The sequence below is a fragment of the Lissotriton helveticus genome, chromosome 10 (genome assembly GCF_964261635.1).
Source record: "Lissotriton helveticus chromosome 10, aLisHel1.1, whole genome shotgun sequence".
NCBI lineage: Eukaryota > Metazoa > Chordata > Amphibia > Caudata > Salamandridae > Lissotriton > Lissotriton helveticus.
Window position 1 is genome coordinate 708,690,668 of NC_136071.1, and position 12,251 is coordinate 708,702,918.

A 12,251-nucleotide genomic window follows, 5' to 3' on the forward strand; every position below is an offset into this window, starting at 1 on the left:
TTTGCCTCTCGGAGAAAATGTATCGTTTCAGCGCCAAGACACCGCCCGGTAACAGTGCGCTTAACAAATGGTAAAAATAAATAAATAAATAAATATACTCAAATTTGATAATGGCTTGCCTTTCAATAGCTGAGAATTCAAGAAGTGTCTTTTTTGACTCAATGTCAAGCATCAAAAGAATACACCTCTCTGGTCCCAAGCCAATGGTGTTGTTAAACGATTCATGGGCACCCTAAAGAAGTTAATGAAATGAGCATTGATGGAAGGAATCGATCTAAACCAAGATACGTGTCTAACACTTTATGCCTAACAACTGATGAGAGTCCTGCCATCTTGCTATTTGGGAGAGCCATCAGAATCAAACTGCCACAATGGGCATTGGACGGATTGATGAATGTCCAGAAGGTTTGTGTCACAGACACTTCTCGAAAGCACAAAATGAAAACATATATTGATCAGTACCAAGGAAACATTATTTGATAAAGTAGACTGGGTATACTGGTCAAACAAAAACGGAAGAGGAAAACGGACACTCCGTTTGCTGTCGTAATGTGCAAAGGACACATGGTGACAGTGCATCGTCCCGGAAAGTCCATCACACGGGACTTGTCACACTTTAAACACCTACCTTGGTGTTCGGCAGCTCCTGAGGTCACGAGTGAGGCTACCCCACTTAAATGTCCAGATAGAGAACCTGAGCCTATGTCATTGGTGCCCAATCAAGGTACACCTCAACTACCTCATACCACCCGATCTGACAGACCAGTGCGAGCGCCTCAACAACTCATTGAGGAACTATGATGCCAATACTGTCTGTACTTTTTATTTAACAGAGGGGGAGCTGTAGTGTCCTGATATTATGCGCGCAAGGACCCTTGCAGTTCTAGGCGAACTCTAAACAGGAATGACATAATCTGCTGGGAGGTGTTAAGGTGTCGTTATAATGCAATGCGTGCAGTGTGTGATCGTATGTCGAGGAATACAAAGCTCCATGTGTGGTGTGTTTTTTTGCATGCTCCCAGGCTGGGGTAAACGTTATAGTATGGTGGTATGACAAGGTTAAAATCTGTATTCTGATTTGTTGAAAATGTATTTAGTTGCTCGCACCACAGTGGCGTTGCAGTTTTCATACTGCTCTACGGAGACGTTTGCTAAATAAACCCTCAAATTTGGGGGTGAGCCAGACCTTTTTCACTTTCTACTAGGGATGCTGCCCAATTTCTTACTGATTTTACTACACATTGGAGACTTAGCCTATTATTGATTTTATCTATTATTCTGCGTTGTTCTATTACTTAGAGCCTCCATGGCGGTGATTTTAAGATTTGCTGCATCTGGTATTAAATATTTCTATATTGTACCTTTTGAATTTTTGTAATAAACTCTCATTGATTTCCTAACTTCCACTCTAGAAAACCCTACTTGAGTCACTCTTTTCGTATTTCACTGTCTTTGAGACGATGATTTGCATTTGAGACAATGATTTGCATCTTGCCTCTGAGACACATTGCCTCATCATTAGATGGAGGGGTTTTTTTTGTTGCATATTTTATATAGCGCGAACTCGACCCGAAAGTATTGGAGCGCTTTACATGAGCAAAGTATTTACATTAACTTTCAGGCACGGGGATATAAAGTGATTTGCCCAGAATCACAGGATGCAGTTTACCGTCCCAGATCCATCCAACAGTTGGGCGTATTTTTGAGGTGTAATGTTTTAGTAGTAGCAATGCCAGGTCCGTATCACTTTCATCTGAAGATTTGCATTGATGTCCCCAGTCGGGTTGCCTAGCAGCAGCTGTCAAATGTTGACGGCGGTCACATGCCCCCGTGCTCATTTTCCACGAATCATGAGGTCCCATGGTACTGGCTATACATTTCGACACACTGGGATTCAGACAGGAAGCTCCTGCGCACCCACAGTTCATTCGCAGCTGCGCTGCACGTTGCATCGGGAACAATCAGTATTTCCCAAAGACCCTCAGTGTTCGCATTTCATCTACAGCGAAAAACTTCAGAAGAAAGCAAAATATGCTTAATAAATTAGCATTCTCTAGAGTAACTGTTAGTTAATTTGTACAATTGATTCTGTTAAAAAAAATCCCCATTTACTATAAATATGTGTGATTTGGCGTCGATTCGCTTTAACTTCTTCCATTTTACCCATATTACTATTGTATTAAGCGAATAGTCTTTCTTTTCAAGGTGGCCGTCTCATTAGCAAGCGTAAAATGCACGCTAGTCCTTCTTTGTTGTTGGCACATCACACTGCTCCAACCCAACCTCTGTGCCTCCGCCCGACCGTAGTCTCCTCCGCTCCCAGCATGCACCGGAAGGAGGACCGGTGGCCATGTTGTGGGGTTTTTGTTTTGCTGGTGCGGAGACTGAGGGCCTGGAGCGCTGCGGCTCCCTGGGGGTTCGAAGAAGGAGCGAGTTCTGTGTGTAGAGAGAACCTCGGCTCTGCCGAGTGTTAACTCTGCCTGGCGCCATGGCTGCCGCTCTTGGAGGTAGGCAAGGGGACGTTACCGCTTGATTGTGGCAAGAGAGGACGGCCAGAAGCAGGCCCAAGTTGTGGGGGCTAATGCACGTAAATGGGGCTTATGCATGTAAAGGGGGCTTACGCGGTATGCCGTGCTCGCATACGAGGTCTCTCATACCATGGCATGCTGAAAATGGGATCAACCAGACCCTCGTTATTTGCAGCTGTCATGTACTGTCAGTACTAAGGGTGGGCTCAACAAAGCACCGACATTGCGCTGGTGTGCGATCAGGCATGTACTGTAAATAAAACCAATGTCGGCTCAGCAGTAATCAATCAATCAGATTTATAAAGCACGCTACTCACCCGCTGGGGTTTCAAGGCGCTGGGAGGGGTCCGTTACTGCTCGAAAAGCCAGGTCTTGAGTTGCTTCCTAAAGGAGAGGTGGTCCTGGGTCAGCCGTAGGTGGATGGGGAGGGAGTTCCATGTCTTGGCCGCCAGGTAGGAGAAGGATCTTCCTCCGGCGGTGGCTCTGCGAATGCGTGGGACGGTGGTGAGGGCGAGGCTGGTCGATCGCAGCTGGCGGGTGGGCGTGTAGAAAGTGAGGCGGTTGTTGAGGTACTTGGGGCCCAGGTCATGGAGAGCCTTGTGTGCGTGGGTGATGAGTCTGAACGTGATTCTCTTGCTGACGGGGAGCCAGTGCAGGTCTCTCAAGTGGGCGGGGATGTCCAGGATGAGTCGTGCGGAGGCGTTCAGTATGCGCTGGAGTCTTTTCTGTAGTTTGGCTGTGGTTCCCGCGTAGAGGGTGTTCCCGTAGTCCAGTCGGCTGGTGACGAGTGCCTGGGTGACCGTCTTCCTGGTTTCGGTGGGGATCCATTGGAAGATCTTTCGGAGCATGCGCAGGTGTTGAAACAGGATGACGAGACGGCGTTGACTTGTTTGGTCATCGAGAGGGAGGAGTCCAGGATGAAGCCCAGGTTTCGTGCGTGGTCCTTTGGCTTGGGGGTGGTGCCCAGGGCAGGGGCCCACCAGGAGTCGTCCCAGGCGGAGGGCGATGATCCCAGGATGAGGACTTCCGTCTTGTCTGAGTTCAGTTTCAGACGACTGTTCTTCATCCACTCGGCGACGTCTTTCATTCCTTCGTGTAGGCTGGCTCTGGCGGTGGCGGGGTCGTTGGTAAGGGAGAGGATCAGCTGGGTGGCGTAGGATATGATGTTAAGGTTGTGTTGGCGTGCGATGGCTGCGAGGGGGCTCATGTAGAGGGTGGGGCTGAGCGAGGATCCTTGAGGTACGCCGCAGATGACTTTGGTGGCCGCGGATTGGAACGGGGGGAGGCGGACTCTCTGGGTACTTCCGGCGAGGAACGAGATGATCCACTCCAGTGCCTTCTCTCGGATTCCGGTGTTGCTGAGGCGCTGTATTAGTGTGCGGTGGCAAACTGTGTCGAACGCTGCAGAGAGGTCCAGGAGGATGAGGGCAGCTGTTTCCCCGTTGTCAAGCAATGCTCTGATGTCGTCGGTGGCTGCGATGAGGGCGTTCTCGGTGCTGTGGTTAGCTCGGAAACCGGACTGTGAGGGGTCGAGGGATCCGTTTGTCTCGAGGAAGGCGGCGAGCTGTTTGTTGACGGTCTTCTCGGTTACTTTGGCAGGAAAAGGGAGGAGCGAGATGGGGCGGAAGTTCTTGAGGTCGGTGGGGTCCGATGTCTGTTTCTTCAGGAGGGCGCTGAGCTCGGCATGCTTCCAGCCCTACGGGAAGGTGGCGGTGGTGAAGGAGATGTTGATGATGTCCCGGAGTTGGGGTGCGATGATGGAGACGGCCTTGTTGAAGACGTGGTGCGGGCAGGGGAGCCGGAGTGGATGGTGTTCATCGTGTGGGTGGTCTCTTCGGTGCTGACCGGGGTCCAGTTGCAGAGGGTGGTGGTGGGGGGCGTTGGTTCGGTGGTTGGGTGCGTGTTCTGTGCGCTGAAGCTGTTGTGTATGTCGGCGATCTTGCGGTGGAAGAACGAGGCGAGTGAGTCACAGAGGTCTTGCGATGGTGTGATGTTGTTGTTTCCGGCGCTGGGGTTGGAGAGCTCTTTGACGATGCTGAAGAGTTCCTTGCTGTTGTGGTTGTTGTTGTCCAGTGGAATGTTGTTCTTTTGGTGGTGCGGATCAACTGGTGGTGTATGCGGGTGGCGTTCTTGAGGGCTGTCATGTTTTCTGTAGTCTGGTCGTGTTGCCAGGCTTTTTCGAGGGTGCAGCAGTTTTTCCTTGGAGGTTTTGAGTTCGTTGGTGAACCACAAGGCTTTCTTGCTGCCGGGTCTGCTGGGTGGGTTCTTCAGAGGTGCGAGGTCGTCGGCGCAGTTGGTGAGCCACTGTGTGAAGTTGCGGGCTGCTTCGTTGGGGTCCGTTGTGTTGGCGGGAGGGTTCTGGCTGAGGGAGGTGGTGAGCTGGTCGGCGGGGATCTTGCTCCAGCTCCTGCGGGTAACCAGTTGCGGGTGGTGGTGGGTCGTGGTTCTCCTGAAGTTGAAGTGGACGCAGCTGTGATTAGTCCACTATTAGTATAGGTAATGGATCAGGGGAGAATTGGTTGGCTCATGCACTGATAATGAATGGGGTCTGGGGAGCAACACTTTGCTGTACAGGACGTGATCTAAGGTATACAATATTACTACATGTGGTAGGCTATATAATGTGAGTTCAGAGACGCTTGACTTTGTCAAGTACGATCAGTAAAATGAATTGACTGTTATTGATGCTTTAAGTTCAGTGCGTGGTTTAAACAGACTGGTGGTGAATAAACTGAACTCTTCGATCTACATACGTCTCCTTGTTTAATTATTAAACATTACAATACAAGAGGTAAGGTTATCCAGACAATAATGCAGTTGCTGAACTTGATCATGTCCACTCTTTAAACGATGGATTCAAACTGTAACTCCGTGCTTTAAATGGAAATATAGAAGTGACGGCACTTACGTTTTAGAGTACCTGTTTGCTTCTGAGAAGGGACGTACTCCCATTATATGTATGGCTACAGTGCTGCGAAATGCAGGTACTACCCCTTTTAAATTGAAGTGGAGGTACTCTTTACTAGGGAGTACCTGCCCGTTTAAAGCATCGATTACGCAAAAAAAAAATACAATGGGTGGTACAACTGTTATGAGCTTAGTCGAGCACTCATTACATGTTTATCCTGGGTATTTTGTTCTCTGATTACAAGGAGAGGTGGATCAGCACCTGCTTTGGTCAGTGTGGTGTCAAGGGGCTTATTTATGTACTGTGCTATGAGAAGCGTTTAGCTGTCGCCAGGAGACTTGAGAGCGTCTGCCAAAATAAGTATTTATGCTCTGCTTGTTGGGCTTTGCCAACTCCATCTGTATGAGTAAACCCAATTACTTCAGTGTAGCTCCAGTTTGTTGAAATGAAGCATCCACCAAGCGAAGATGTATTTAAAAGAATTTAACTTGAATGTAATAAAGTTACAGGACTACAAGCCAACCCCCCAAGAACTGTGTTACTCGCCGGGAGACACCGCATAAAATGACAAACCAATAAGGGCTATAAACAGAACTCCATAACATTCAAAATCAATAACATTGTTCATGATGTCCAGGGATGAACGTTATGAAACAATGGACATTGATCAAACCCAATGCAAAACAGTTGAGACACACATACTTCCCCATGTGCTGCATTTAGCGGGGCAGCGGGCTACTGCCTATGCAGGGTCACACTATTCTTGTTCATGAAGGACTGGTGGAGCTCACTCTTAGCAGGGCTTTGTCAAGAACGGAGGTGGGCGGGTATACGGTGCGTCTGGATATTGGGGAAACATATTGGTGTTTGCTCATCTAGTCACAGTTTGCCCTGTTTTGATCAGCCATGCATTACCAGTACTTAGGATGGGATTCCCTCTGTAGTGGCATGGTCTATTACGAGAAATAATTTGAGCAGTTCCAAAATAATGGTAATAGATGAGGATAATTTGCTGCGTGTCTGGTCTAAAAGCAAGGATATAGGTTGTATTAAAGATGTATTTAGTAGAGCGCAGAGTTTGTTCAAAAAGGGCTTTTTGGTGTTAGATAGTGAGGTCCGTTTCAGAAGTTGATTAAGCCCACTTAACAGACTGTACAGAGCTTAATGGTTTTCCGAAATTTCGAAAAGGTGTCTTATTTATGGTTTCTTAGATCAGTTGATATATAACCGTTTGTTTTTAGTTAATCTTGGGGCTTCTGATGCACCTATTTGTGAACGTTTATGGCAAATTGAAATGACACACTCAAGGCATCGAGATGTCTAGTTGTCATTAATAGCTACCCTCATTTAAAGATTTGAAAGAAAGTGTCATGAACCTCCCATTTTGGCAGCTTGGCGGCACACTCGGATCTGTTTAGCCCACTGGTCTTCAAAGTTTTTAACATGCACCCCCAAGTGAAAAAATATATATCATCACCCCCCTTCTAAATTTTTCACAATCATTTGATTAAATTGGTAATGTTTAAATATGTCTAGACTTATTTAAACCTTGCAGTTATGTTCTTATACCATTTTAAAAATGCAATCAAATACGTGCCAAACATACTGTTCTGGTCAGGCAGGCCATTCTAACGTGTAAAAGTATCGACAGTGTGATTATTAGAAATGGGGGTGGAGGTTTTGAAGAATATTTGGAGTCCCTTCCTTTTTGACATCTTTTCCCTGCCAGGATATACATGACAAAAGATGTTAGTAATGGCCCATTGCAGAGCTGATTACTGTTGCTCATTTTTTCCTGCTGTAAACAAAGCACTGTTATCAGCATAATGCTTCTTTTGGATCAAGCCTGGCGTACCCCTGGGATCACTTGAGGCCCCTTTAGGGTGGCCCGCCACCCAGTTTGAAGACCCCTGGTTTAGCCTCAAAAGTATAATCAGGGTCTCCAACCTTTTCTTTAATAAAAGCTACTTACGGGTGATGAAAATTCTCCTGAGCCACTAATATTATTTAAAACGTAATAGACCACATCAGACTACGTTACATTAGTGGCCATCTTATGCAGAATTATCAGCAGCGATCACCTCAGTGCATCAGGCGTGGTTGCTAGCAGTAATGTGAAAATGCTTTGTCAGTATGGAAGGCCTCTGCATTGGTAATACATAACCGCCATAGGTGCAAAGCCCTGCCACCAAGTTAATATTATTAGTAAAATAAAATCTCCCAAATACCATTTTATTTTTCTCATTCAAATATCACCTTTAAATATATTTGGGAAATTCAACCATTTTTCCCACACATCAGCTTATGAGTTCTGAAAATACACACATTTTTGTCTCAAATACATGCTTTTCAATTTTGGTACACTCATTAATTCAACAAAGCACAAGCTTCCAATTTAGTTGACTAGGCTGCACACAGGAGAGCTACTTGGAGGTACCTGGAAAGCTACCAGTAGTTCATGTGCTGCTCGGAGTAGCCTGATGTAATGCATGTTGCAGCCCCTTAAGAGAAAAGCAGACTGGCAGCTGTATATCACTCAACCCTTTGACGAGTTAGGCTCATCCAAATTCAGCGTGTTACGAGTCAAACAACCCTTCAGAAAGAAACGTGTGTGTGTATATATATTCACCTGGGAGCCACTGCTGCATCCTGGGCAATGGAGTCCAAAGATTCAATTGGACCCTACGCATCATCACCTGAGGATCCTTTGGCTGAGGGGCGGAGCTTACATTCGCCTTTATCCAGCGCGAGTGGGTGCACTTGAACTGCAGAGCGCCAGGACTTCCGTTTCCACCACCGTAGGCGCTGATGAGGCCACACCGGCCGAAATGCATTCGCCATTCATTTGTCATTAAAGGCTCTGCCACTGAATTCCCCGCTGAGGCTCCTGCTTCTTTCATTGAGAGGAGGCGATTACTTTATTTATATATATATATATATATATATATATATATATATATATATTGTCCAACAAACGTAGCCTGCGTAGAAGAAAGCCGCCAAACAGGTACGCGATAGCCACATTTGATATTTGTTGCAGGGAGCATTTAGGAACACACGCAGGTTTTCACAAATTAACGTTCAGCAATGTCCGACGCGTTTCGTGTTAATAAGCACTTCTTTAAAGACACTGGATGCAGAGTACAATCACAGCGTTTTCACAGCACCACTTACGTATTCACAAACCACCTCCCAAGTGGGCGTGGCCTCCGCAAGGCCCGATGGTCGTTGTAGTGCTGTCTCCTACTCCAGTGAGAGCCGTGACTGTACCCCGCCATATTAAAACCTTAAACCCCAGTGGGTGGTGAAATTCATGCTGATGCCCCCGCTGCTACTCTTGTCCTGCAGCAAGTGAAGCCTGTTTCCTTCACAACGGCGTTATGTGGCGTCACTGCAGGAGTGCTGAGCACCGGGGCTTTCGACGCAACTCAGGCAAGCCGCAAAAATATCCAGCAAACGTTGCCTGCGTAGAAGAAAGCCGCCAAACAGGTATGTGATAGCCACATTTAATATTTGTTGCAGGTAGCATTCAGGAACACATGCAGGTTTTCACAAAACTGCGGCGACGCCACATGACGCCGTCATGATGGAAACCGGTTCCACTTGCTGCAGGACAAGAGTAGCAGCGGGGGCATCAGCATGAATTTCACCACCCACTGGAGTTTAAGGTTTTAATATGTCGGGGTACAGTCACGGCTCTCACTGGAGTAGGAGACAGCACTACAAGGACCATCGGACCTTGCGGAGGCCACGCCCACTTGGGAGGTGGTATGTGAATATGTAAGTGGTGCTGGGAAACCGCCGTGATTGTACTCTGCATCCAGTGTCTTTGAAGATTTAATATGTCGGGGTACAGTCACGGCTCTCACTGGAGTAGGAGACAGCACTACAAGGACCATCGGACCTTGCGGAGGCCACGCCCACTTGGGAGGTGGTATGTGAATATGTAAGTGGTGCTGGGAAACCGCCGTGATTGAACTCGGCATCCAGTGTCTTTGAAGAAGTGTTAATTAACACGCAACGCGTCGGACGTTGCTGGACTTTAATTTTGTGAAAACCTGCCGTGTGTGCCTGAATGCTCCCTGCAACAAATATTAAAATGTGGCTATCACGTACCTGTTTGGCGGCTTTCTTCTACGCAGGCAACGTTTGTTGGATATATATGTATGTGTGTATATATAATATATATATATATATATATATATATATATATATATATAATTATGTATGTATATGTATCTCCATCCTGTTCCCTGGTAATAGTTGACATACAGCTGTTGATATTTTACAGTGAGGTAATTTATATAGGTACAGTCTCCACATAAAGCATATGATGGAGTAATCTAAGCATTAATTATATAAAACAAGGTAAACATTAGAAAAACCCAAATAATTTTACACCTCACATCCATACTTTACCTTATAGATTTGTCTAATCCTTACCTAACACATTATCAGCCTCATGGTTAGTGCGCTTTGTTAATAATCACCCTAATGATTTTATCACAAGCCTTGTAACTATTCCCACATACCTCAGAAAGATGTCGGGCCTGCTGTTGGATAATGACACTTTGACATATCCCCTCTAGCAATCACTCTTTTTGTCTGCTCCTCCCACATTCCTGTTTCTCTTTACTTTTCTCCGCAATGATTCTCAAGAGGGAAGCAGGTCTGTGTACAGCAGGGATACTCCCAAGTATGGCCCGGGGGCCGCATGCGGCCTCCTTACCTTTAATTGTGGCTGCCTGGTGAACAGCAGCACTGAGCTGCTGTTCACTTAACAGCGCAGGAACATTCAGAAAGCTGCAAAACAAACTTGCATATTGTATTTACACGTTTTACGCATTAGCTAAAGTAACCATAATGAAAAAAAGAAAGTGCCCTAGACAACTTATCTTTAGGAACACCTTTAGTTTTAAAGAAGCCTTTAGTTTTAAACTCTCTGCAAATAAGTGTATTTGATTAACATGCATGAGAGTTTTACCTTAGTAGATCAGATTATCACTGCATTGAGAGGCATTTATTGGCAGTGATTGTTTTCAAACATGATCTTGGAAACTTTCATTCCACCCCCATTCTGAAAAGAATGCTATTAGTGAACCAAGAGGGAAGTCATTTGTCAGGTGCACCTTGTGTGTAGTGTAGCCTTTGTTGTTATGTTTTTGGAACACCATTATAGTTTATTAAATAAAACACAAGACTGTTTTGTACCATACATATCCTATTCTTAAACTCCATGTATTTTAAGGGGCTCTCATATGTATTCAGGAAGAAATAGTAGGCCAAGTGAAATTAAATTGCCTAGGTTCACACAGTTTCATCAGATGGGAAGCCAGGACTGACACCAGGTTTTCTGGTTTCACATTTTGCAAGTCAGCCACCAGATGCGTATCTCTTTTCCGCTCATGTTTTACATTATAAGGTAATGCTTTGACTTTAATTCTTGATGCATGAGAATAGAGCTTAGGTGGCTGACAGAAGTCATGTGAAGGCTCGGTTTGTTGTCCGCACCATGTATCTACTGCGCATCCCCCTACGCTCACCTTTCATCACCCTGACCCTCCCATTATACGCATCGGTGCCCCCCCCCCCCCCGGACTTGTCACAGACAGTACTTTGCGCCCCCCGGGGGAATGTTTATGAGTACCCATGGGGTACAGCCTTTCATTTCTACTCCCAAACAAAGCTTCTGTTAATGACGTTCTTGATAGTCAAGCAACTGTAACCAGTTCTGCTTCTTTCTCAGTTTTTCTGTGTGAGGCCTGATGGCCTTACAGTGCTAATCACTACACACAATACTCTGGACTGGGGAATGGAAGATTATTTTCTGCTGTGTTTCTGTTACTTGTTTTAGCTCGACAAATGTCACCCAGCAGCTAAAATAATGACAATCTTGCATATACTGTTTGTCAGCACCACCATTCAGAATATTAGTTCTCTAGGCCCTAAACTTTAAGAGTGTGTGTTTTTGTGTCCCTAGTTTTAGCATACAGTTAGGCATGCTTTGTATCTAACATTTGTATTACCAGAAACGCCGTATAATACAGGCCACAAGAAGTGCTTTCTGTCCTGTAAGCTTCTTGCAATACTGTGATAGTTACTTAGGTGGGAAGCAATTACATTATTTACATGACTGTGATGTATTGGGGATGGAAGGGGGTCTGTGTTCCAGATTCACATTGTCACAAACTGTCATTGGTTACTGTGGTTATTAACAGACACAGAAAATTGCGCAACTTAAAGCAACTAGGGCTCTTGAACTATTATGATAAGGACGAGATGGTTAGATCTGTTTCCATCAACTGAAAGATGTGTTGGTGTCTAAACATATTTTTTGCTTAAGAGTAAGAAAACGAATAAGTACAATTTTAGTAATGGTGTTATGTTGTGTTTTCTAGTATTCGTATAGCACTGAACTAACTATTGCGGTATTGTAGTACTTACAACCTGCCAGTTAATTTACAATTGGGTGTATTTGGTTGGAAGAATATGCAGCTGTAGTGTGTCTTTTGTGGGACGAGAAGAGTGTGATGTATAAGTTTATAGTGACTGTAACTTACTCTGCCAATATGCATGCCAGTGGTATGTAGGCAAGGCAGATGGGAGAGTGCTGTTGTGTGGCATTTGCATTGTGTCCACGCTCAATGAGTCATAGCATGGTGTGCGTTTACCTAGTTGTTTCTCTGAAAGGTCTTGTTGTGGGTCGTTACTATAGTTTGAAAGACTATTTGGGGTAACCACAGTTCGTCTTTGTTCATACAGGGCTATGGTTCCTGGGTGTGATTTATTGTGAAGTAGGTTGCAGTGTATGAGTT

At 45.5% G+C, this 12,251-nt stretch overlaps 1 protein-coding gene across 4 annotated transcripts in view; it reads left to right on the forward strand.

Annotated features, from left to right (window-relative positions):
• The first annotated feature begins 2,309 nt into the window (after nt 1–2,309).
• RBM33 (RNA binding motif protein 33) overlaps nt 2,310–12,251 on the forward strand; it is a 667,388-nt gene continuing 657,446 nt past the window's right edge. For all 4 annotated transcript variants that reach the window (XR_013601648.1, XR_013601647.1, XM_078663257.1 and 1 more), the window contains exon 1: nt 2,310–2,507. Coding sequence is in view for 2 of the 4 variants with exons in the window: in XM_078663257.1 (XP_078519383.1) it covers nt 2,489–2,507 (19 nt within the window). In the remaining 2 variants the exon portion in view is untranslated. The remainder of the gene's footprint in view (nt 2,508–12,251) is intronic.